This window comes from Protopterus annectens, chromosome 8.part0 (genome assembly GCF_019279795.1).
Source record: "Protopterus annectens isolate FY-2018-M chromosome 8.part0, PAN1.0, whole genome shotgun sequence".
NCBI lineage: Eukaryota > Metazoa > Chordata > Ceratodontiformes > Protopteridae > Protopterus > Protopterus annectens.
Genome location: NC_056741.1, coordinates 1,111,118,357 through 1,111,145,783, shown reverse-complemented (window position 1 = coordinate 1,111,145,783; position 27,427 = coordinate 1,111,118,357). Strand labels below are relative to the sequence as shown.

The 27,427-nt window shown below is 41.3% G+C and overlaps 1 protein-coding gene across 1 annotated transcript in view; it reads left to right on the top strand.

Annotated features, from left to right (window-relative positions):
- Positions 1–24,843, top strand: part of UBAP2L (ubiquitin associated protein 2 like) — a gene marked incomplete in the record, with an annotated part of 3,970,948 nt that extends 3,946,105 nt beyond the window's left edge. The window contains 1 exon segment of the mRNA XM_044080639.1: positions 24,298–24,843. Within this exon segment, the coding sequence (XP_043936574.1) occupies positions 24,298–24,393 (96 nt within the window).
- Between the last annotated feature and the right edge of the window lie 2,584 nt (positions 24,844–27,427).

Below are 27,427 nucleotides of genomic sequence, written 5' to 3'. Positions count from 1 at the left end.
CAGCCCAGTATTTTATATCTTGACGAGTAATATGTAAATTCACTCCGAACTCCTATTACTGAATTCACATCTTCCATGCCAAAGTTTTTCATTAATTTCTTCAAAAATATATCCTCCTTTTTGCTATGCTGTCTCTTCTGGTCCCCCCGACGTATCTTCACTGTTGCAAATCAAATTCCATTCCCCTTGTGTAAGTAATATCCCTTGCTGAAAACTGATTATTTCTCCCAGAATTATCTTAAGCTCCATTATAGCAGTTTTAGGTGGGATATAAATATATGCCAGTGTAATCCTCCTCCCTTGCCAGAAACCTGTTAGGATTGCAAATTTGCCATTATTATTTTTTATCCTCTTCTGTCACTGTTGGAGCTCCTCTTTTCCTTTGTCCCAGATATACCGCTGAATAACCATCCTGAAAACCTTTCTTTATTAAATTCACATGTTCAGTTCTTTTCAAAAGTGTCTACTGTAACATAGCTATTTTCACTCTACATATTATAATGTAGTTCTGTATTCTTTCTTTTTTGTATTTATCCTTGAGACCATTGGCGTTTAAAGACAATACAGAGAGCATTATTTTTATTAAAAAGTTATTTATATATATATATATATATATATATATATATATATATATATATATATATATATATAATGTGTAAAATCTTTTTTGTTAAATGTCTATTTCCAGCTTTTGTTTTATATGCATACACTGTTTGGCATGTTGAATTATGATGTTGTTTTTTGTCATATCCGTTTGAGCCTATGTCACATCTTATAAAACTTTTTGTTTTATTGAAAGCCTTCAAACAAAAAGAACAAAACAAAAAAACACTGCTCCTCTAAAACCTATTAATTTAATACTAATGGACAAAACTATCTGCATCTTTAAATATTGAAGTTTTACCTTCCTAGTAGGAACAGATGACCCAAACTGACAGCCACACACTCAGACTTGAGTTAACCTAAAAGGAGGGTCATCCATGCTTAGTGCAGTCTGTGCTTCTACCAAGTGCTAACTGGTGTTGTCTTATCTTTGTAGCTCTTCCAGCTGGGAAAACCTCTGAATGCTTTCAAAGATCATGATCTCCTGGCAAGTTTCTCTCTTTTTTTTCCCAGCCAATCAATCTCCACTAGACTGTAACTAATTTCTCTTTATCAAATTGCCTTCATGGAGACATGAGAACTAGACGGCCAATTTCGCTTTGTCAGATTGTTTCCATGGAGACACGAGGGCCAGATACAGAATTGCTACCAAGTATACAACCATTTGCTAGAAAAAAGCCTCATAACATTTCTGACAATAGGAGCTTCTGCCAGCCATGCCAGGAGAAGTAGGGCAGTGGATGTGTTACACATGCCAGCACATCTAGCTGGAATTTTGTAGAGAGTCATATGTCAGTTGTATGTCAAACTGATTTGTACAGATGCTTGTGTTGTAAATGTATTTGTGAATTTGCTTGTGTTAAACATGTATCAACAATGTTCCGTACTGGAAAACAAAGAAGTGTACATGCATTATTGCAACTGAATTAAATGTATATGTTTTAACAGAGGATACTGGGAGGGAAGAGTTTAATCACAATCCAGTTGCAGCAAACTTTGAAAACTAGTTGAAATTCAATTAGGCCATAAAAATTGTATCTTACAGATGTTCTTCGTTTTTCACTGTTGCAGTCCTAACATATGGGTTATCCAGCTCCCGGTAGCCCTCAGTCAGCCCGAATACCAGAGTCCTTGGTATATGACATCGGCTGCCGTTGGTTGTAAACTGATGTCAGAACGTCAGGTATAAAGGGAAGCGACTGACACCATTTCCTCAGTCTTTCTTGCCATGGAGCCCGAAGCAGATGCAGTTCGCACTAGTACCGGTCGGCCGTTTACCTTCTTTCTGCATTCCGACTACCAAGTTGAAGATGCCTTCAGATAAGTACCCGGTTGGGGATCCTCTTTTCTTGCTTTAACGAATGTCAGATAAAGTTAATAAATGTCTTGCCTGTGGAAAACAGATTCTGCACCATGATTTTCATTCCTATTGTATAACTTGTTTGGGCCTTGAACACGACGTCCCTAACTGTGATCTCTGTGCTTCCTTCAATCCACGTACTGTACGCCATAGAGCTAAGATTTTATGTAAGCATTTCGGAGTCTGGCCTAAGTTCGTCGGTATGGTGTCTTCTGGTCTCCTGACTTCGGATATACCTAGAAAATGCAAGGACAAGGACCGTGACAGGCCTAGGGTTATAGCTGCTGACGATGCGCCGGTGAAATTGGTCGCCAGTACAGAAGTAGTTAGTGAGGTACTTTCGCAACCCCTACAGTCTGCAGAATTTCAGCCACAGGCCTCTGCCAAGACCTTTACGGAGTCCTCCATGCCGCAGGCTGCTATCTTTTCTTCAGACCCTCCACCTGTCGCCGCCTCAGATAGGTCCGGAGCCGCTTATGCAGGCACCGGCTTCTGACGTCTCTTCTCTTCGACATGAGACCAGAGCCAGACCGACTACCTTAGCTCAGACTTCTGCAGTTGCTAGGCCTCCCAAGTCCCTCCAGATTACTAGTAAACCTTTCAGCCGCAAATCTACCCACAAGCAGGCGTCTGCCTCCTCTCCTGTGCCTCATTCCCAGTTGGTAAAGATGGCTGGTGATGATCTTACCCTTATTAAAGGCTCTCAACCCCCCCCCTTCCAAGAGAGCTAGGGAATTGACTCCTGATTGTCTGAATCAGATTCTGAGGTTTACAGTATTTCTGCTGGTGAGGAAGGAAATTCTCCACTTTTTTTTGGCTTTGAGGATTCTGATGCTGAGGATTCTATCCCTTCTGCCTCCCCTCCAGAAGGTTTTTCCTTTGGGGATACTTTGAATACTCTTAGGGAGCACTTTAAATGGGAAAGTCAGGATTTCCCTCAGTCTAAGAGGAGGATCCGGGAATTTTTAGATTTGCCACAGCATAAACTCTGGCTATACCTCCTGTTTTGGAAGTTGTGGATGAGGTTTTCATGGAAAATTATTTAACTCCTAATTCTGTTCCTCCTGCTCCCACAAAACCTGATAGGTATTATAGGGTTCCTGATTCTCATCAATTTCTTTTTCGAAACCCTACTGCTGATCCTGAGATTATTTCTCAAGGTCCCAAGGGTGTTAAGGCTACTATTGCTAAAAACCCTGTACCTTCTGATAAGGAGTCTAGGGCCTTGGACAGGTGGGGTAAAAAGGTTTATATCTCTGCAAATTTTGCTATTAGATCTTTCAATTGTCTTTTTCACATGCTTAAGTATCAGCAGCATACTTTGGAGGCTATTAAGGCTAAGCTTGGGGATATTTCTTCCATGTCAGAGAACAAAGACTTACAAGATTTACTAAATTCTGCCACTCTGGTTAATAAGCATTCTCTTCATTGTGGTTTTGACACCTTGGAGGCTTCCTGCAGAGCAGCAGCCACTGGTTCCTTTATTAGAAGGCATGCTTGGCTTAGGGAGCAGCCTCTTTCTGAACCTGTAAAATCTAAATTGCTGGATGTTCCGTTGCACAAAGACAACCTTTTTGGTAACAAGGCTGAGGAAGTACTGAAAAAGTTGGAGGATAAGGCAAAATCTATGCAAGCTGTAAAAGATTTCCTTCAGGTTCAGCCTCCTCGGTTTAGTAGGCATTATCCTTCCAAGAACTGGTCTTTCCCTGATCCTGGCAACCAGGGTCGCCCTAGGCCTAGGGGTTTCAGATCTTCCAGAGGGCAGGCTTTTTTCCCTCAAAGGACTAAACAATGGCATCCTTCTGCTGCTAAATTGGGGAGTTCTAAGCCAGCTTCCCAAAGCAAGCATTCTCGATTACTCTGGCCTTCGTGTGCCTACCTGTGCGGGCCCAGGGTTTCCTTTGGGGGGAAGGTTAGCCAGGTTCGCAGTGGTATGGTCAACCATCACAGACGACAAATGGGTATTCAACATAGTAAACCAAGGTTACAAGTTTTATTTTCACACCTTCCCTGTTCTTCAAGGTTACCCAGACATTCCTAGAACTCTCAGGGCAGAGGTAGAGCATCAAATTTCTTCTCTACTGACTATGGGGGCTATAGTGCCCTTTCCTGCAAATCAGGCAGGCCTAGGTTTTTACTCAGGACTTTTTCTGGTACCCAAAAAAGGGGGCACCTGGCGCCCTATTCTGGATCTGTCTATTCTAAACACTTTTCTGGTGATTCCCAAATTCATGATGCTCACTCTTCAACAGTTACTGCCAGTGCTGGGCAAGAATTCATGGCTGGTAACTTTGGATCTCAAGGAGGCTTATCTGCACATCCCAATAAGGGAAAGTTGCAGGCAGTTTCTTCATTTCAGGGCTGGGGAGCAACATTTCCAATTCTCTTCACTGCCCTTTAGCTTATCTACTGCCGCCAGAGTTTTCACAGAGTGCCTGGCACCAGCCATTGCTTTTTGCAGACAGAGGAACATTCAAATTTATCCTTATCTGGACGACTGTCTCATTCAAGCAAACTCCCCAGAACAGTTAAAAAAGGATTTGGACTTGGTGAAGAGCATTCTTACTTCTTTGGATTACACTCTCAATGAGAAGACGTCAAAGTTGGTTCCTAGATGGGAGATTGTTTTCCTGGGAACGAGTCTGAATACAGCCACCCAGATGGTATTCCTCCCTCAAGACAAACAAGATCTGTTGACCTATTTCAAGAACTTGGCAAGCATGACCCAGCTCTCTGCAAGGCAATTCCTGCAAGCACTGGAGTTCATGGCTTCATGTATCCTGATGATCCCATATGCAAGGCTGCATATGAGAAGAGTCTGAATACAGCCACTCAGGTGGTATTCCTCCCTCAAGATAAACAACAAGATCTGTCGGCTTATTTCAAGAACTTGGCAAGCATGACCCAGCTCTCTGCAAGGCAATTCCTGCAAGCACTGGAGTTCATGGCTTCATGTATCCTGATGATCCCATATGTAAGGCTGCATATGAGAAAACTTCAGTGGTACCTCAAGAACCTTTGGTGTCAACACACACAGGACTTAGACTTGATTCTTCCACTTATTCCCTGTCTACAACTGGAGTTTCTCTGGTGGGCAATAACCTGTTCTCAGAACAAGGGTCTGCCTTTCTGCCCAGCACCTGCCAGCCAGACTCTCACCACAGATGCCTCAGATTATGCAAGGGGGGGGCACATCTGGAAGGCAGAGGAGTACAAGGGACTTGTTGGAGCACCCAACAGATTCATCTGCACATGAACTTAAAGTAATTGATGGCAGTGCATCAGGCCTTGCTGGCTTTCAAGGACCTACTCTACCCTGGGACTCTTCTGATCAGGACAGGCAAAACCACAGTCATGTGTTAGATCAACAAGCGGGGGTGGGGGGACTCTCTCTTACCCTTTGTGCAGACACAGCATGAAACTATAGTCCTTAGCAGCTTCCATGGGTATACATCTCATAGCCCAGTATCTTTCAGGGAGGCTAAACTCCTTGGTGGATCAATTGAACAGACATGTTCTGGATCCTCACGAGTGGCAACTGAACAAGATCATTTTCCATCGCATCACTCAGCATTGGGGCACTCCTCAGGTGGATCTTTTCTCCTCTCACACCAATCATGTCCTTCCAACCTTATGCACCAGGGAGTTTCACAAAAAAGTATGAAGAGTGGACGCTTTGTCCTTCCCATGGACACAACTCTCAATTTATGCCTTTCCCCCTCTGCCTCTTCTTCCCAGAGTGCTGCTAAAGATAAGGGACGAAAAACCAAAGGCTATTCTGATAGCACCAGATTGGCCCAGGCAGCATTTGTATCCCCATCTTCGCAGCCTTTCCCAAGCTCAGCCTTGGCATCTTCCCCTGGTACCAGGTCTGTTGGTTCAGGACGGGGGAAAGTTTATTCATCCTCATCTTCAAACTCTGCATTTAACTGCTTGGGTAATACTTTAAATCTTTCCCAGCAGGTGGTTGAAGTTCTTCATGAGGCCAGGAGGCCTAGCACCAGGAAATCCTATGCAGATAAATGGAAGAGATTTTGCTCTTGGATGCAGGCTAAAGGAGAAGAGTCTTCCAACCTTCTCTTTCCCTCATTCTTGATTATCTAGCAGGTTTGCTTAATGGTGGACTTTCCTTTTCTTCAATTAAGATTCATGCTTCAGCAATTTCTGCTCATTGTTCTTTTGAGCAACCTATTTTTTCTCACCCCTTGATGAAACAGTTCCTGAGGGGAGCTAGCAATCTTAGACCTCCCAGAAGAGCTCCTACTCCTGCTTGGGATCTTAATTTTGTCCTGGAAAAGCTTACTGTTCCTCCCTTTGAACCTGCTGCCTCTGCAGACTTAAAGTTTCTTTCATGGAAGACTGCCTTTCTTTTGGCTATTACTTCCGCCAGAAGGGTTTCAGAGCTGCAAGCCTTAATGGCAGTATAACCTTTAATTATTTTTCACACAGACCGGGTTTCTCTGAGAACTAATCCCTCCTTTATGCCTAAGGTGGTTTCTAGTCTGACACTTAACCAAGTCTGTTCATCTGCCTACATTCTTCAGTAACCCCCAGAATAAAGGGGAAAGGATTCTGCACTCTCTTGATATGCACAGACAGTTGAGATTTTACTTAAATAGGACTAAACCCTTTCAGAAGTCTCAGCAGTTGTTTGTTAGTTTTGCTCCTGGGGCTCAGGGTAAAGCTATTTCCAAACAAACCATCTCCAAATGGATTGCTCATTGTATTCATTTTTGTTACCTGCAGCATGAAAAGGTTCCTCCCCAGGGTATTAGGACCCATTCTACTAGAGCAGCCTCTACCTCTGCAGCTTTTTTGAGAGGTGTGCCTACTAAGGACATTCTAGAAGCTGCCACTTGGTCTTCCGTCCATACTTTCACAAAGCATTTAACCTATTTTTTTTCTAAGTCTAAGGCTGGTTTTGCCTCTGCAGTTTTGCAAGGCTTTCTTACCAATCCTTAATCTGTGATTCTTCCTCCACCTTTTTGTTTTCTTGCTGGGCTTTGGGAATCAACCCATATGTTAGGACTGCAACAGCGAAACACAAAGAACATAGTACAGTTGTGTACACTTACCATAAATGTAGATGGTCGAGTGTATTCACTGTTGCAGTCCTGGTTTCCCACCCTCCATTCCCTTTTTTTTCCTAGGGCACAGACTACTTGTGTTATTTTTTTGGATGGCTTTTTTTCAGGGTGTTTCCTTCCTGGTTTGGCTTCTTTTGGGGGCTCCTGACAGTTAAGCCAAGAAAAACTGAGGAAATGGCGTCGGCCGCCTCCCTTTATACCTGACGTTCTCTCATCAGTTTACAACCGACGGCAGCCAACGTCATATACCAAGGACTCTGGTATTCGGGCCGACTGAGGGTTACCGGGAGCCGGATAACCCATATGTTAGAACTGCAACAGTAAATACACTCGAATATCTACATTTATGGTAAGTGTACACAACTGTACTTTCTGGTTGCAGCCAGAGACAAAATGTCTGGGGAAACCACGTATTAGGAAGCCTTCTTTATTGTCTCTAGCAGGCAGCTAATTGGTATTCTGAAAGGTTAGAGGTTTGAAATGGTTTTATGACTTCCAGTAGCAGCAGCAGATATGAGCAAAGCTGCATCTGTGTGTATGGTAACACATAGGTGCTAAACCCTGACAGCTTCTACTGATGAGGAATATTGCGGAAAACAGAGTCAGATGACCATATGTGCTTGATGTCATTCTGTAAGCTAGAAATAATTAAATATCAGTAAGAAATTGCTCTCAGTATTTTGTATTCTGTCTTGATTCTGACAACAAGCACCACTCCCCCACATCATTTCACCTTGCTCTATTCAGTAAGTAGGAACAGTAATTTTCTAGATCAGTCAGGAAAATATAGTGAGAATAGTTAAGTATTGTTTGTTTTTCTATAAGTGTGTGAATTTTTCCAGCTTTGCTATTTTTAATATTTCTTGTGATTGAAAACTTTGGTGTTTACCCTAAATAGATATTTAGTATTTCCGTGTTGTTTGTTTATTATTAAATATATTTAAACTTCTCATTATGGGTGGTCCCTTTTGAAAAATATTTAAGGTTTGAAAGTATTTGCACATATTGATTTGGTGGTAACTGTGGCCAGTCCTGAAAGCCTTGCTGGTCAACCTACCATTTGTATTAGTATTAATGGTACAAAGTATAACTGGGTATCCTTGTAAGAGCCTTAAAGTAGCTGACAGGGGTTCTGGTAGCAGTGATAGCTACCTTGTAGTTTGGGCAGAAGGTGGCACAGCAGGTGATTGTGTGCCAGCCTTTCCCAGGTGTGGTGTGTGTGTGTGTGTTTGAATCAAATTTCAGAGTGTGTGTGTGTGTGTGTGTGTGTGTGTGTGTGTGTGTGTGTGTGTGTGTGTGTGTGTGTGTGTGTGTGTGTGTGTGTGTGTGTCAGCTGCTTGAAGCAGGGACACAAGGCACTGGTTTCACAGAGGGAATGCTGGAGGACTTGGCTTGGAACCCCCGACTAAGGATTTAGTTCTAAAGCTGTGCCAGTGGGGAGTCTTTTTGGGGGTCTGTTGAGAGAAAGAGAGGAATCAGCCCCCAGACTGTGTGTGCTCTATGTGTGCTTTTAAGAGAAATTGCGCTTGTTGTGAAGAGGTCTGTATCTGGAAATACTGATTGTATCCATTTTTGTTCCAAGTGAACATCCGTCTCCCATGTCAATGGTAAGGATCCAGGCTCCTTGATTCCTGGTCCAGAGTGTGGATGTCACAATATTCAACATTCTTTTTCATTTACTTGCTTTCTCTTAAAAGTTTTTACTTAATCAGTTGAAGGTCCTTAATCTAGTCATTCCCCCATGCAAGAATGAGAAAAAAGCATGTTCATTTTTATTTTGTCATGCTGTTTTAACCAAGCTTTTTTTTATTGCAATACCTACATTTCTTATAACTGAACAAGAAAGAGAAGTGAAAAAGAAAAAAAAGAACAGCAGCACTTATTTACAATCTCCATTACTCTTAAAAAATAACTGGGAAAACTTTACTTTATAGCATGCAAAGAAAACCATAACACCATAAAAATAGTACTATTATGGAAAAAATGTTTTCTTTACTTGCAGTTAACTTTCTCCCCAAAGCATTTTTCCAAACTTTGATGACATTAAGTAGGGCATGTAGAGTGTGACACCTGTGCACTGGCCCAGTAATCAGGGAGCCAATTTCCTCATCACCAGCACCAGTGAGGGGCGTCCACATTGGGAGGATAACAAGTACACATACAGTAAAGTACAATTTTCCTTAAGAGCACACAGAGATCACAGTCAGTCTGGAGCTGGTTTCTCCCTTTCTCTCTGTATCCCCAATAAGACTCCCCACTGGCACAGCTCTTGGGTTCAGATCTCATCCGAATAGTCAAGGCAAAACCTCCAGTACCCCCTCTATCCAGCCAGTGCGTCGTTTCCCTGCCAAAGTTGCTGACACGCACACACACTCTCTCTCTCTCTCCCCTGGGGAAGGCTGGCACAGGTTCATTAGCTGTGCCCCTTTCCGCCCAGACTATAAGGTACTACCAACTGCCACCAACCAGTACTATCAGCTACTGTAAAGGCCCTTACCAAAGGGTGGCCAATTCTAGTGTGCAATGTTACTGTTATCCAAATAGTAAGTGTGACTGAGACTGGAAGGTTATGTAGGAGTCGTCTGTACAGCATCACCAAATACATGCAAGTACTCTGAGCTTAAATTATCTGTACACAAAACAGCCACAGTTGAAAGGTTTAAAATATTTAATAATAAATAATAAAAACACAAGACAATACTTATTCATTCACTACAGTGACACTAGAGAGTTCAGAAATCACAGGAAATGCTTCAATACAACATTATAGGATAGTCTCACATAAGTATAGAAAACAGCTAGACTAATATGGCTATATTTCTATAAATCTCTAAGAGAAATCACTGTTCTAAATAGACTACTTACAGGGCAAAGCACAGTGCTGTTGAGTTGCTAACAGGTCTGAAGACAAATACAAAATGCTAAATCTTTCGCTCTGAGAAAGTCTTAAATTGATAGTACACATTCATGCTGCGTCCTTTCGGATTATATCATTTTTGACACTTCTTCTTAAGTTTCCCAGGCTCACAGACATACCTCTCAACCTGGAAACATCAAAAATCTGGACAAGGCCCATGAAAAATAGGTACAAATCTGTACGCTGATTAATGTAAAATTTGCATACATAATTATGTAACCCCACCCACTCCAATGGAATTGTGGGATACCAACTTTCAAATGCATTCTGAAGAACAGACGACCAAAATATGGCACCAGAGTCCCCCTGTAGCCATTCCAATGTCCCATTACTTGGCTATTTCACCTCATTTACCATAAACACTAATGTGTGCATGCTGCTTTACTTCTACAATGATTTGGATTTTATTTTTACATTATATAGCACAATGCACAAACATTAATAGATATCTGCTAAACAAAGCAACACTGTCTCACAATGAAAATTGACTTGGCATTAAAACTTCTCTTCCCTTGAAACTCGCATTAATTGAAACAGCATTGAAACCCACACCACATCCAAAGAAAATGCATCTGGCCACTGGTGGATAAAGACTACCTTTAGGTTGTTTTCAAATCATAGGCCCCTTGCACACAAAACAAGAAACATACATGCATTCTTTGATACACCTTCCTGACTTTATTAAATTATATTCCTTGTATAATGCAGCACACTTGTTAGACTTAAGTTAACTTAGAGCGCATTTTAAATGTATTGTTTGAACATTTTTCCAGTAGGCAATGAAACAAAATGCATGAACCAATAATGATAAAACTGCCCAATTCAGAACATTTCCATCATAAAAGTCTACTTCCCCACACAGACACACACACACACACACCATGCATATGCATCTTTCACAGCTTCTCGCACTTATTTTCAATTTCAGTTTTTTTTGGGGAGACTGGGACAAAAGGCTAAAAACCAGGGACACATTTTAAGCATAGCTTGTATAATTTTAGAAAGTTGCTATAAATTTCAAATTCTGATCTTATAAACTTACAAAATTGCTAGAATAAAAGGTTTTGTGTTACCATTTATTTTCTGAAGAATATGAAGTCTGAAATTCAAATTTCTGTCATTATTTAGTGAACACTGCTAACAACATCCCTGTAAGCCATAACAAAACAAAACCACAACTTAAGCATATTGGACATTAACCATCGTAAGTATTCATACATAAAATGCACTTTAACAGAATTCTGTCAATTTGTCTACTTTGGACAAATCACTTCTAAGAACTGAGACGATCTTAAAACTGATAGAAAGGTCAGACAAAAATCAGATGCTAAATTTAGTAAACCTCACCCCAGATTCCTATGTGTAGCCACCACGAAGCTTGCCAGACCATTGCTAAGTATATTTAACATTTCTCCTATATCAGGTACAGTTCACACCCTGTTTCAAGCATGCAGTCAGTTTAACTATAAGCTTTCTCCTTGTTCACCTAAAATCTTCAAATCAGCCTTCTCCTTGTAAACTCAGACTCCATACCAATTGTAAATGTATGCTTCTTAGCAAAAAAATATGTAAACTCCTCTATAAACAGACCTATAACCACATCAATGACTGGTTTATTTTGTGACAAAACAGCATGGTTTTCAAAACGGCTGTAGTCAAGTCACTGCATTGTATAAAGTACCAAACTTTAATGATGTGGCATGTGGATGATGGTTGTCTCACATCAGCAGCATTTACTGATATGGCAAGGGAGTTTGAGACAGTTATTCACTCCTAGAAGAGCAGACTACAGTTTAGTAGAAGAATAGTGTTTTGTAATTCTGCCTTTCTGATTCACGTGTTGGAGTTCAAATGTGGCTTTGTAATGCATGGGACACACACACACACACACACACACACACACACACACACACACACACACACACACACACACACACACACACCAGTTCCTTACTTTCCAAGCCACTCTTCTTCTGTTTGGCCCGCCAGCAATCCTGGCGAACTGCTCAGCTTCCTCTGCCCGAATTCCCGCCGTTTCAGGCGAACTGCTCAGCTTCCTCTTCCCGGACGCCGCCATTAATCCCAACTCCCGCCGTTTCAGGCGAACTGCTCAGCTTCCTCTGCCCGACCGCCGCCATTAATCCCAATTCCCGCCATTTCAGCCAGCCGGAAATGATGATGTGAGCTCCTTGAGCTCAATTCCGACTGGCTGGTAGCCTGGCGGAGCTGACGTCATTGCGCACGTGATGACATCAGCTCCGACAGAGCGAAAATTTTAAAAATGCAAAAGAAAAATCGGAAATGAAGGGGTGCCACTCGGGAATCGTGGCACCCCTTCATTTGGACCCCAAAACTCGGTAAAAACCGAGTAATTCGGAAAGGTTGGGAGGTCTGCTCACAGAACTTAAATTTTTAACATTTCTTTTTATAATCTGCAGTTGTCAGGAAGCCACAGCAATAAAATATACTTTACATGTAAAAGCTAGTAATTATCTCTGTCTTAGAACAATAAAAAGAATTTCCTAGCCCAGGCATCATGTCTCCTAGCTTGAGATCAGTCATAAAATGCTTTACTCATCAGCTTTCTTCCAGCAGGGTGCACTGTGGTTACATTTTTGAAGCTCAGAACATACACGGTTTTCTTACATTTGTCAAACATGCCCGTGGATGATATTAATATTTACAATGACATAGAATCATTTATAAAATTCTATCTGGCTCGGCTGGCAGTTTTTCACATAGAGATCCCCCACAAGTCCAACAGATTCAGGAAAACTCTAATATTTCCAAAGCTTCTTGTTCTGTCATATTTCACGAATATAATTATTGCATTGCAGTCCCACATTAAGTTACTGGTTTGTACTGTTCATCTCCCAAGTCCTGTCTCTGCTTCATTTCCACCATAGTCTGGATTCTTCTAGTCAGCTCTCATTCTCACTTCCTTCTCGCCAATATTTTCAGTTGAAACAGTGGACAAGGTTTCACTGGTACAGTCTCTCTGTGGTCGTTATTGCCTGAAGAAGCAGCAGAATTTCCTTCTGTTTTAGTGCTTCTGCTTTTTTCAATGTCTTGCATGATTTGCCTCCTGTCTACATTCATTGTAGCCAAGTCTTTCTCTCCCTTTTTCCTGATAACTGTCCTTTTCTAACAACTCCCTGTCAACTTTAAATCAATGCACAATAAAAGCTTCTTTTTGTCTCTCTGCCTCATAGTACTGTGCCCAAGCCTTTTCATATGCCTGTCCTTTGTCTTAGTCACTAACCTCAAATTCCTGTGCAGCCACATTGGCCTTCTCTTTTTACCTTGTTGCCTGTTTTTCAAACCTGTTGTTAAGAAAGGCAGTGCATTGGTACTCTTAAATCAAGAAAGTCATGGTTTCTATTCCATACAGTGTCTTTTTCCCATACAGGACAAGAAACAGCTGTAGATTTGTCAGACCTAATTAAATTCATAATCTTTCAGGGTGGTGACTGTAAAACACTGCTTTCATTTACACAGGGAGTTTTTTTTTTTTTTTACTTGGCAGCACAGGACATAGAAGATGCCTGTTTACATTTTCCAGTAAGACCATCTCACAGAACTTGCTTCATATTTCCTACACTTCAGCCACACTTAATTTTTTAATCTGCTTTTTTGGACTAACTGTAGCCTCAATAGTAACAAATGTGTGGCTGCAGTGTTTGCACACTCATGGAACAATACACAACCGCTTTCCTTTGTGTAGGCAACTACTTCAAAGCGGCAAACTTAATGAAACTTCTGCTTTACCACTTAAGTCTGATAGTTTGACTCAGTATTTCAGAATAACAGTAAATTACAAAAAAAAAAAAAAAATCCCTGCTTGCAATACATTTGCAACCCAACTCAAGATGAGAGAGATTTTAAGGGGCCTAGCAATACTTCTCAAAAACTGGTAATGATGGTAAGTTTCTGAATGTGCAAGTAACGCATCATTTTTAATTCTGCAAATTCCTCATGGAACACATGATAAAGGCCTGGCATGTCTGGAATTTCTAGTATCATTCCATAGATTTCTCTAAAATCTTTTGATTCCTCTTTTAAGTGTGTGAAGATGGAATTCCCAAGGTGGACTGAGCTAAACAATTTATATGTGGGGATAGTCCTGTTGCTTCCAACACAGAGGCAGCTTCTGACAACACCTTCTTTAGATTATGCAAGAGGAGCCCATTTCAAATGTCTGTACATTCAGGACAACTGACCTTCACAGGAAAAGTTTCTTCAAATTAGCCTGAAATAAATTAAGTATTGAATGCATACAACATCTTGACAGCTTTCGGGTCAACTTTCTTCCTGGCTGCATACAAATCAGTAGAGACAGACAACAGTAATGGGTGTGTGTAAACAAAGGTGGGAGTCTAGCTTTTTCTGTCTTTGCAGAGACCCTACAGTTTTGAAATTAGGCTGTAAAATGCACATTTCAGCTATCAATAGTGCATCTGAACGCAGTTCGTTTAAGCAGGAAAATAAGTGGCTGAAAACAGAAACAGATGCACATTTTTTAGGACACTGTAAAGATGTTAGGGCCTTCCAGAGGTTTACCTGTTTTGCATACATCTCCGTGATCTTTGCACAAATTTGCTTCCTCATTCTTTGCCAAACTGTAGGGGATAGATGTGTTTTCTCTTATATAGACTTAAGTACTCGTTGTATGCCTTCCCACTGTTTCTTCTGATTAAGAAAATACTACTAAAAGTAAAGTAGGGCCACTTTCATTTAAATCGTTTAACGTTAGCAGAGACTTGCTTTTCTTTGATTTTGAACCTTGTTAGCCTTCCTCCATGGTCCATGCCTGTAGCAAGTCCTTGTTCAAACAGAAAGGCAAGCATTACATTACAGTCTCAAGACTGATTTTTTTTCAGCTTCAAGGATATAATTTTACTTACTAACAGTGATTTCTTCTCTACCAAGGTCATAAAAATCTTAAGAAGCCACAGCAGCAGATACTAAGAAAGTATTTTCTACAGAAATGGAGTAAATTTGTGGTGCAACACCAAGACTTGTCCTTCTGAACTGTCATATCCCGTAGTGTTGGATACTCTCAAAATCATATTCATATCAAACTAGGCTTATTTATCTGTCAGGGTGCATGTCCCAGCCTGTATATGTTCATAGGTAGGAACTAGGCTGTCTGCCCAAGGGCCTAAGTAAGCCCAGCCAACAAGGTTCCCTGGCTTACATCACCCAAGAAAGTTAATTTCCTGTGCCCGTCGAGCAGAGCCACAGAAGTGATCCCCAGGGTGTATTTCCCATTTCCCATCCACTCGTCAAGATTTTTCTTGAAGAGTGCTAATGCAGAACTTTGCTCGACATAGATGGGTAGCTTGTTCCAGAGTATAGGAAGTGTCTGGGACAGGAATCTATCCCTCCAGCATTTCCTGTTTATTGTGGTGACATGGTTTAGGTCCCTAGATCGTGAAGCTCGGAGGGATTGGGATTTCTTTAGATGTAGCCTGTCCAACAGCTCTGGGTTTAACATAGCTTTATATGTTAGGCAGAGATCTCCTCTGAATAGTCGATGTGCTACAAAGTAAAGATGGAGTTTTTTGAGACTGTCAGTATAGGGCATCTGTTAGAGGCCAGTAATCCTCTTTGTGAGGTACTTCTGTGGCCTTTCCAGCTGCTGCAGATGTCTTGTGAGGTACATTCCAAAAGGGTCGTTGTACTCTATAATGGGTCTAATGAATGCTGAGTAGAGGGGAACAATGACCTCTTTTTTCCTGGATGAGAACCCTTTTGTGATGAGGTGTGCCACATAGAAGGATTTCCTGACTACTGTGCCGATGTGATTATCAAAGGAGAGACTACTGTCCGCCTGGGTCCCAAGGTCTCTTATCACACATTTGGCGTTAAATAGACTGACGTTTATGTGGTAGTTAATGGGTACAGAGTTTTTGCCAAAGGGGATGACAATGAACTTTTTGGCATTGAGCTTGAGGCCATGCCTCTGACACCTGGCATCTGTCTCAGTGAGGCCCTTCTGTAGGATGTCCACATCATTTCGGGACTCGACTATGGCTCCTAGTTTGCAGTCATCTGTGAACTTCGTTAGCTAAAGGCCTTCTGTGTTCGCCTGTACTTCAGAGAAGTAGATACCAAACAGGAGAGGTCCCAGGACTGAATCCTGTGGTACTCCACTTGTCAGTGGTTTGAAGTCAGATTTGGAGTCTGCAAGTTTTACAGTGTGGGTTCTGTCAGTGAGCCAGTTGGCAACCCATCTTGTGACATAGGGATTTATACCTAGTTTAGTGAGTTTAGCAATAATTCCAGAATGGGGGATGGTGTTGAAAGCCTTGGCGAGGTCAAGATAGGCTATGTGAACCACCTTACCCTCATCTGTGGCTTTGGTGACTGCCTCAAAGAAGTCGATCAGGTTCAGTAGGCAATATCTGCCTTTCACAAACCCTTACTGGGTGAGATCCAGAGTTTGGAGGTTACCAGTGTCTTTGTTTAGGAGTTCCATGGCCTTGCAGACCATGCTCATCAGGCTAATAGGGCAATAGTTCCCAGGATCAGTGGTGGCTCCCCCTTTGTTGAGTGGGATAACTGTTGCTGTGTGCCATTCAATGGGCACAAAGCCTGATGTGAGACTTTGATTGAACATGGTGCTTAGGTGGGGAGCCAGTTCATTCTGAAGTTCGTGTAAAATGCAGCCTGGGATGTTGTCAGGTCCCATGGATGCTGCTGTTTTTCGTTTTAGAGAGTGCAGCTTTTACCTGCATAGATATGATTACAGGGACTCTGCATTCTTCCTTTATAGATATGGGCCCTTTAGGGGATGGGGGGTAAAGGTAGCACTGAACCTATCTGCCAGGATGTTGGCAATATCAGTTGGTTCTGTAGTTTTCGTGCTGTTGTGCTGTAACTCAGAGTAGATCTGGGTGTTGCCATTGAGATTCTTGACATAGCTATAGAATGCTTTGTGGTTGCCGTTAGAATCAGTGACGATTTTGTTTTCATAGCTAGCTTTGGAGTATCTTATAAGGGATCTCAGCTTCTTACTGAGGCTGACCAGGGAGCTCCTCCACTCATGGGATTTTACTCTCTTTTGCAACAGTTTCTTCCTTCTGTTGTAGAGTTTGTTTATGGCAGGGGACCACCAGATTGGCTTCCTTTTTTAGAGGATAGCATCTTGGTTCTCTTTGGGATAGCATGATCCATGCACTCGTGTAAGTGCTTATAGAGTGCATTTGTGTAGGATTCAGTAGTCGTAACTGTATTGTCCATCTGCATGGGTGTCATGAAGTTCACCACTTCTGTCTTAAGAAGCATGAAGTTGGCTTTGGAGACATTTTTTACCGTGGTTTTCTTAATGGTGGGTGGGGGCAGAATGCAGATATCTAGGGTGATTAGTTTATGGTCGGATCTGACCAATGAGGAGTTGACTTCAGGTGTGGAACACTGGTCACTCATGTTGGTAATGACTAGGTCTAGGATATTGTTGCCTCTGGTGGAGGTGTGGATAAGTTTATCCACGGCATTGGAATTTATGAATTCCAGAAAGCATTGAGAGAAGTTGGTACACAAGTTGGTTAAACCCTAATATTTTCCAGTATATCAAGAAAAGAGGAGTGGGAATCCTGGGGCATGGTGGGCGATCTGTAGAAAGCTACAATTTGGATTGCAGTTTTGCCCAGAGTTAGTTGCACTTGGATAACCTCAGATTCATTATGCTGCGCAACTAGCCTGGAGGTGTGGATATCCTTAATGAATATGGACACACCTCCGCCTTTGATGTTCTGGTCCAAGTTAGATGGCCGAAAAGTGTGGTATGAGTTATAGCCTGGTAATGCAGGGGTGCTCTCTAGAGCCTTGAACCAGGTCTCAGTCACTGCACAGATATCAATGTTCTCCATTTTAAGGAGCGTCTCAAGTGAGTGCATTTTGAGATTTAGACTTCTAGCATTGAGTAGCATTACCCTCAGTTTTTGCTTGCTTGTTCCTGTTACGGTGGTGTATTTGTCATTTGAACCTTGCCTAAAAAAGGCACTATAGGGGCAGCAAGAGCCTTCGCCAGTATCTGGAATCCCAGGGGCGACAGGTGCAGGCCATCTCTGGCAAAGCATCATGGTCTGACGACCATGTTGTCCCAGGCAGACAAGATAATCCCCTTAGAACGACACCAGAAGCTTAGCCAATTGTTGACGTCAATCATTTTGTCCTTGTACTGCAGTATCATTCTGGTCGATGGCAGAATGCTACTCAGACCTGGGGTCATACCTGCCTGGGCTACAACATCGGAGAGTTCTTCCATGTCTCTTTTCATGTAGTCCAGGGAGGTACATCTCAGGTCATTCACACCAACATGGACAATGACAGAGTCATATTTGTACTTGTTGTGGAGTGAGCTGAGTGCGTGGGTTATGTGGCGGATCCTGGCACCCGACAGGCAGCTGACAGTGACCTTCTCCTTGTTTAGCCTGGTGAGTGGACATCATTCTGCCTTTCTATAGAGTCACCTATGACTAGTATGTTGGGTATGGTAGTTTGCCTTATGGGCTGTGGTTTATTGGCACACTTAGTCTGTGAGCTGTGTTATTTGGGTTGTGTTGGGGGGTGGAGGTTGCTTGCGTTTCTGCTTTGGAGGTCTCTGTTGCTTGAGCAGATTATTATTGAGAGCCTCTGCGAATGTTTTTGTGTTTCTGTGTGTGGATTTTGGTGGTGTAGGTTTAGTGGGACTATGTGATGAGTGTGGTGTGGTACAAGTGTTTACCTTCTCCTCTTGACTGTCAAGTTCAGTCTTGGTTGGAGAGAGCTTTACCTCCAGTTTGGCTAGATAAGTGCATCTCTCACAGGTTGTGGTGTTGGGTGGTAGGAGGAGAGGGTTGTCTGTGTACATGAGGCAATTGCTACATTGCCTCAAGATGCCCAGATTCATCAGATAGACAGGAGAGAACACTGGGAGCTGACCTTTAGACATGCCTGAATAAAAAACTACTTTCCTCTAGACAAGTGAGGAAAGTGAGTATAAGAGCTGTTTTTCTCTAAGCAAGTGAGGAAAGTAAGTACAAAAGCTGTTTTCCTCTAGGTAAAGAGCAAGGTTGAGTGCTGTAGTAATTTGTAGCTTATTTAGTGCTAACAGCAAGTACTGAACAAGTGCAAATTAAAATGCTAAAACTAAGAATCTGATGTATTTGTATTGCAACAAATCCATCAGTCTGCCTTCCTTAAAATTATCTTGGTTTAAGCCCCCAAAAGATGCACTTCTCTAACTTGACACTTAAAAACTTTCTGTTGCGGGCACTAGCTGTTCCTTCCTTTGATGCAGTAGATAGAAAATCTTTCAACTGGAAAATGCTGTTTTTTTTTACCTTTGGAAGCTATCTTGTGCATGCACGTTTTCACATTGAAAGAATGTTATTTAAACTCATCCTGACAGAATTTATATCACTTTTAACTCTGAATTATATGAATTGTCTGTCTTTTTATCTAAGTTAACAAAACAGTGTCTGTATTTTGCATTATATTTGTTGTCCACAAAATGTTTCAGTTACTAAAGCAGGACAGCATGTGAGTTCAGAAAGAAACTTTGTCTCCTTCAAAAAATAAAGGAAAAGAAGGCCATGTGGTAAGTAAACAGATTGCAAAGGTTTACACTACTTCTTTATAACAATATATAGTCAGCACATTCTACTATGGCAGCAGCAACACTCTCCGGATTAAAAATCAACATAAATATCAACCACAAACAGAACTCTGCAAAAATGACCATGACCCAAACTGACTTCAGCATAAATCAATGCACCAAAAAAAATCACACACTAACATTGGTTACTGTCTACCTCCCCACTCCTTCAATCCTTTCCACATTTAAATCCTTTCTCACAGACATCCTAGACCCCTGCTAGCCCTACCAAAATATTGTCATCCTGATAATTCCAATATCATCTGCTGAATTCCAAGTACAGTGAAGCAGAATACATCCTCACCAATTCCAATATCATCTGCTGAATTACAAATACAGTGAAGCAGAAGACGTCCTCACCAGTCAAGGAGCTTCACAAATAAAGACTACCATACAGTATGATCAGGTAAGTACTCCCTACTAGACCTTATAATCACCAGTGACCCTTCCTTTTTCCTCCTTTCCCTAAGTGACCACTGCCCACTAAAGTAACTAACCCACCCATTGCAATGTCACCTTCTACATGTATTAGTTTTTCATCAAACACTCAGCAAAACATTAAAAACCTCCAGACGCAACTGTCTCAACACAAGTATATAGCCTCCTTGCCCTAATTGATCCCAGTGAGATAGCCGGTTTGCTCACTTCTGTCATACTTCATCAGCATCCCCCCATTCCAGTAATAACTAGACTCCATAACATCCACCATAATATAGGAGTAGCCTCAGAACTGAATGCCCTCTACAAGACTAGAGACAGTGTGTGGAAAACCTGAAAAGTTTCTCACACAAAAAAACAAGGAACATTACACCCTTCTAAAAACTCTAGCCAAGAAAGCTACAAGACATCTCAGTGCTAACCTCATTCTACCAAAGCAAACTCTTCTACAGCAAAATGAAGTTCTTGATATTGGTGAACAGCATAACCAGTTAAACCCCGCCAGAACAAGTCACACAACAAGGCACCATTTCTTCTCTGTCTGGCTGTCATACTCAAGAACAGTTCCTATAGGAATTCTCCAATCTCCTACACATAGGTCTTCACCCCAGCGCCAATCCCAATACTGATGACAGCCAGCCAGCCACAAATTCTCCTTCTTTCTACTTCAGTCCATTAAAAACGCATTACCAAAATGTAATATCTCTCTGATGCCCCATTAGTCACAGATGGCATACTCCCATAATTTATCAGTTTTGTAAAGAGCACCACACACTTTCTTTTAAACAGCTCTGCAGTGCCTGCTTAACATAATACAGCATGCCACAAATATGGAAATCCGCAAAAGTTAGTCCAGTACCTAAAACTTGTAACCTGTCTTTTCCTATATACTTTAGACCCATATGCATTGTCCTGTTGTTTGCAAAATTCTTAAAAGACTAGTATATGACCAATTTATACATTACCTTTAGGCATATAGAATCCTGTCCCTCATCAGCAAGGATTCTGGTCTGGCTGTAAGCACAGTGACTGTTGTATACACTGAATGATAATATCCTGCTAGGAACAAGGTAATGCCGCAGGTGCCATCTTCATAGACCTATCACAGGCGTTTGATACAGTTAACTATTCCCTCCTACTAAATCCTCTATTGCATGCCGGGATCAGCCAACAAGCCACACAGTGGTTTTGCAACTTCCTACCAGGGACTGCACCTTCACAATACACCTCAGGGCATCATCTTCTGCAGCTGCCCCCATTCATAAAGTTACCCCACAGGGATCCATTCTCTCCCATTCTCTTCTTCCTGTACATTAACAAATACCCATTTTACCCTGCGCTAATTGATATGGTTATCTACATGCCAGACTTAAGTTCCATTTTGTCTAACCTCTTGCAAACAGATCTCTCTAATCAGACTGATGTTAAACACCAGAAACGAAAAAAACTGTGCTATTCGATACTTCCTAAAGATTGAATAAACTCTCCATCAGTTGATATTGAATAAACTCTCCATCAGTTGATACATCAGATTTAGTGATACTGAGCCTTTTGAAAATGTCCAAACCTTACATATACCCCGGAATTTAGTTAGACCCCTGTCTAAACTGTAAAAAAGTAGAAGTGGGAGTTCTTTACGCTGAGTACTTTAGAATCACCAAAGCTGATGTCAATATGATTCTCTCTTTGAGCTAAAAAAAAAAAAAAAAAAACTACTACTACTTGTTCCCTCAAGGTAGGATATCAATTGGTAAAGGAGTCCATCTATCCCAACTTAATTATGGTCTCTCCATAGTATCCTCCACTTCCAAAAGAGCTCTTTCCTTATTCCACTAAAAAGTACAGTGTTGTCACATTTGGTAAACAACCCGTCCCTCCAGCAAACAACACAGACAGCACTCAACTTCAAAATGAGAATGTTGATAATTCCCTGTTCTTTGGTTTACCATGTAACAATGGTAGTCAGAAAGCCCTTCTACTTAGCACAGTTGATTGTCAAAGGAATATCAGATCCAGAAAGATTATTGTCCTCTTATTTTTTAGCATTGATTAGACAGTTTTTGAATACATTGCCTCCTTTGCGATGTACCTCACCGGCCTTATCAAACAGTTAGAAATACCCCAGCGGTTCCTAGCTAAGAAGGTCCCAGGCTTAAAAAAAACTAAGGTACCAGAAAAGTCTAGAAGCAGTGTCCCTTTATTCAGTATCTTATAGACTTCTCAAGTGAGCTGTGTGCCTTGCCTTCCTTGCTATTGTGAACCCAGTGGTTCTGGATCTCTTGTTTCTCCACAAATCAAATAGTCCCACATGTACCAGAAATAGGGATCTAAATTTTCACAGCACCTTCCCCACCTCTGGAATAGACTCCACTACAAATCTACCATTGTGATTCATCATCCTCCTTCAGATGGGAACTGGATAATTGGATATTCATAAATTTACCCCAGTTTGACTAGTCTAGCCCTCCTTGAGAAAGGAAGCAAAGTTTAAGGGCAGGTACTGGTAAAGCATAAATGATTGCAAGACTCTTTTGCCTTGTATTCTCTGTGATCTCGTGACATGAAATCATTCCATTTTTTGCCACCAAACTATCCCAGACAGGCACCATTCAAACTTGAGGCTACACACTTCCTCTACCCCAATGTCCTAGCTCCATTCATTAAACTGAAACATACTGATCACTCAGTTTTAGTCATGACCACCTAAAGCTGGGAATCTATCCTCAAACACAATACTGATACTCACTCCCTCAAAACATTTAAGAGAAACATAAAAACACGTCCACAACCAAAATGTAAACGGTACAGTAAGGTCAGCATCACTTAATTGTAACCCACCCCAAACATCTACATTTTCACATATAAGCACACTACATTACTCACATCAAGGTACCCATTAGACCTAGGCAAGGAGGGAAAAGTTGCCATGCTGGGACAGAAACATGCCGGATGTGGGGAAAGCATTGAAGAGATTCCAGGATAAAGAGGAAGGTGATTCATTGGGAATTACCTGCCCTTGGTGAGGACAAAACTCTGGAAAAATGGGCTTCCTCCCAGATTCTTCAGAAGTCTGATCATTGTGTCAGCAGATTTCCTGCTGGAGATCTGCAACATATTACTGGCTAGTGCAGAAGTGCCAGAGGACTAGAAGGTAGCAATTTTTGGTATCCTTGTACAAGGGGAGTGCAGAAAAATGTAGGACCTGCAGACCTGTTAGCTCAACAACACTTTCAGGGAATGTTTAGAAAAGAATTCTAGAGAAGATTGACAACATTTCTAGTGGATAGTATTCTCCAGGACAGTAACCAACAAGGGTTCATAGCTCCTTTTGGCAATCATTCAAACCTCAGCCAGTTTTATGACTAGGCAACAGCTAAATTTCATAGGAGAATGCCAGTAAATGTCTATCTGGACTTTAACAAGACCCCTGTATTGGTGTTACACTGGAGACTGATTGTAAAACTAGAGTGGTTGGGGATATGTCCAGGACTGAATAACTATATAGTTGCTTGATTGATCTGTGAAACAAAAAGAATTGTGGTGAGAGGGACATTGTTAAATCAGAAACATGCTGGCTAAATGCATGGGTCTGCTCTTGGTCCAGTACTCTTCAGTATCCAATACCTTTTTCTGAGAAAATAGAGAATATGAGCAGCATCTTTGCTGATAACACTGACAAGTGCAGAAGTGGGGGAGAGTGATAGTGTTCAGTGAAGAATTTGGAAAGGCTGAACAGGTTGGTAGAAAGATTGCAGCAAAGGTTCATTTTAAATAAATGCTTAGTACTGCTAGAGCAGCAGAAATTTGATTGCAGTTACTGTAACATGGTGTACAGTTGAAGGTAAAGTTCAGAAGGGTAGAATAATGTGTTCTAACCTCATTTCAACTATAGTCAGATTTCATGAAGCATTTGAAAAAGAGTCATAAGTTGTAATTGTCAAGTGCATGTCCATTAAATGTGGTGCATGTTCCCATTTTGATTCAGTACTTTCTCTCCTCACTCTAAGCACTGTTAAACAGAACTATCACTAACATAATCCTGGATTTGGGTACTTTCACATCAACGTAGCCTGCACGGATTTTTGCTGGTTCCTTGAAAAATATTTACAAATTTTTTTTGTACATAAATAATTTATAGATCATCCTTTCATCATTCTTTTTTATGCAGGATATTAAAATGTAAATATTGCAGACCACAACTCTGTATATAATCTTTACTAGTAATTTTGTCTTCTCTTTCCTTTTACAGAGTGGCACTGGACAGCGCAGCCAGGGAACCTCCATTCAACAGAAATCTCAGCCTAATAAATCAGCCTATAACAGCTACAGCTGGGGTACAAACTGAAATGGCCAAGATTAACGTCTTGTTTATGCTGTCAACATGAACAATGGAAAGTAAAAAAAAAAAAAAAGAGTTGTGATCCTTTTTAACAACAAAGTCTCTGCAAGTCAAGGGAAGACAAAGATACCGAAATTTCAGCTCTGCGTTTGTGTCTGTATTTGCCCACCTTTACTGTTGTATGTAATATAGAATTTGTATTTTTTCTTCTCTAATTTTTTTCTGCATTCAGATTATGAAATGCTTGTTATTTTTTTCTCCTTTTCCAACAGATGAAGGAGTTAAAAAAAGTAAGCCTACAGTAAAGAAAAAAAACTTTATTAGAAAATACGGAAACAATAATTGATATGGAGAGCATTGTATTATGAATTTGTTGAAGTGTTTTTGTACTGTGTTCTAAATTTAATGGATAAATGTGTCTTGTATATATAAAAAAAACGCACACACACCTAGAAATAATTGTCTAGTCTTGTTGTCGTTACAGGTTTAATTTGATAGTTGATTCAGCTAGTCCTTGCAGTGGTACAAATTATTTTACAAGTGTGTTGGGTGCCATTGCTTACATTCAGATACCAGGATCCATCTGTGCACCATTTGAAGAGTACTTGGACATTCTTAGAAGTTTCTATAAATTTGGAAAGGGAACTTCATAGCAGTTCTGCATGCCTGTGCTGCCTGACTGTGAAATGATCTTGACTCTCAGGTAGCTGTTCTCAAAACACAAGCACTTTTGCCAACTGCACTGATTTTCACAATGGTAGGAGGACCACAGTAGTCTTCTGTTAACAGTCATTGTTTGAATTTGTGATGTGAAAAAAATGTTGCAACTTCAAGCAAGGTATTTTTGTGATTACATTTGTGATCGTTAATTATCAGTGCTTTCATAACAGGTATGTGGTTACCTAAACGATTATGCTCAAAACAGAGTACATCAACGGGCACTTGTTCTTTGACTCCTTGATATCAGATGGCACTTAACTGTACTAGACAAATGTTGTTTTAGAGGTCATCATTAAGGGGGTAATATTGATAAGAGGTACAAACAGACTTAAGACGTTATTCATGTCTTTCTTGTCTCCTTGTGGAGCAGAACATTCATTTGAAAACTGTCTTAATTGGCCTTTCAGTATCTTGATAAGTCTTTATTTTCTGTGCTTGACTGGATACGTACATTGGTCTAAAAGACCCTTTTCGTACACAGTCTGGGCCATGAGGCAAGAACAGAGGTTATAAAACAATACAACAATCATAACATCTAAGACCATGTGTCATAGACTCGCAGTAGTGGGAGAAGTGTGATTTACTGCATGGTCTGAGGCCACACAGCATTTTTATCAAAAGTGAAGTTAAAGGTATTACATTTTTGGCTTATTTTAAGCTGCACTTACAGCTGCCTTCATTTTTCAAATGTGTTTCTACTTTTCCTGCCTTTGTCACATTTTTACATAAAAAATGGATTTGCTAAATTCTAGCCTGGTCTGGTACAATAGTCTGTACATTCACAATAGTGAGAGTATTGTGAGTTGCTGCAAGATCTTTGTCCCAGAGCTCCACTGGCATGAGTGTTTGCCATTATTGATTGGTTTATTGAATTAGTTTGTTTCCATTAACCGGAGTTGAGCTGTGCTCAGAGCACCACTGTCGTAGGACTCACTTAACAGTGGGTAATATGTGCAAGAGTTTTTTTTTTCTTCTTCGCCATAAAAAGCTTGCTTAGCCAAACTGACTTCTGTACTCTAAACTTGCACCACTGTGAACTGCAGCTGTAAATTAGTCTAAGGTTGAGCGAGGCGTGCCTAGTAGCCTTCCTTAGTCCATTATAACTAAGGTACCTCCCCACAAGTAGTCATCCAAAACTATCTACCCTAGCACATATGGGCACCCCTACACCCCCGAATGAAAGCCAACTATCTACCCCAGCGGATGCCAGCCTCCCTGGGTATAAATGACTTGAGATGTACTTCACTCGACTATATGAAGAGAAACATGAAGGAGCTTTCAGACTGTGTCCTCCAGGCTGGTATTAGCCTAGCACTGAGCAGCATCTTACCTGCTCGAAGGATGATGCCTCAGTATGAGCAAAAAATAATTGACTTAGCTTTTGGTGCCATTCGAATGGGGTACAGTATTTGTCAGCATGGGAGGATGTGATCCACAGGCCATGCTGCTTCGCCAGGGATGGTCTGTACCTATCCACTCTAGGCTTTTGAATTTTGGGTAAAACATTGTTTCCCCGTGGTGCCTTTTTTAGGCAATGCCAACCATATAAATCTGCCAACATTAAACAGGCAAAGGAAAGTATAAAGGTGTTGCTGATCAATGCTAGGATCCTAAACAAGAACTTCTTCCTGCAAACCTTGGGAGGATGTAAACATGGGTGACTGAGACATTGTTTAAATCAACAGAGGGTACTCTGGCTATGCAGGCCTAGAATGCCTTCTGCACACTTAGAACAGCTACTGCACATGAAAGGAAAAAAGATGTAGGTGTCTCAGTCTTCATCCAGAAGAGACTCTCCTCAAAGCTGGTAAAGGAGGTTGGTGCCCTTGAGCTTCATGATGTCCAACTCCTCATCAGCAAAGGTCTGTGCCATATTATAGCTAGCTACAGAATGCCCTCTGTGATGTCCCCTCTCTGGGCCAGTAATCAAGGAGCCTAAATTCTCACCACTGACACTCTAGAGGGACATTCACTTAGAACAAAAATGGATGCACCCCAGTATTTCCAGATGCAGCTCTCTGCATCAAGCACAGTTTCCCTTAAGAGCACACAGAGAAAAAACTCAGCCTGAGGTCTGGGTTTCTCTCTCTATGTCGGTCCCCAGTAAGGCTCCCCACTGGCACATCTGTAGAGTTAAGTTCTCTGCTGAGTGTCCAAACCAAGTCCACCACTCTGTGAAACTAGTGCTTTGTGTCCCTACTCCAAGTAGCTGACAGGCACACTCTTTGAGGTTTGTTTTCCAGGAGCGCAGACACACACATGCACACACACACACCGGGAAAGGCTGGCACAAGTTTACTAACTATGCCTCCTTCTGCCC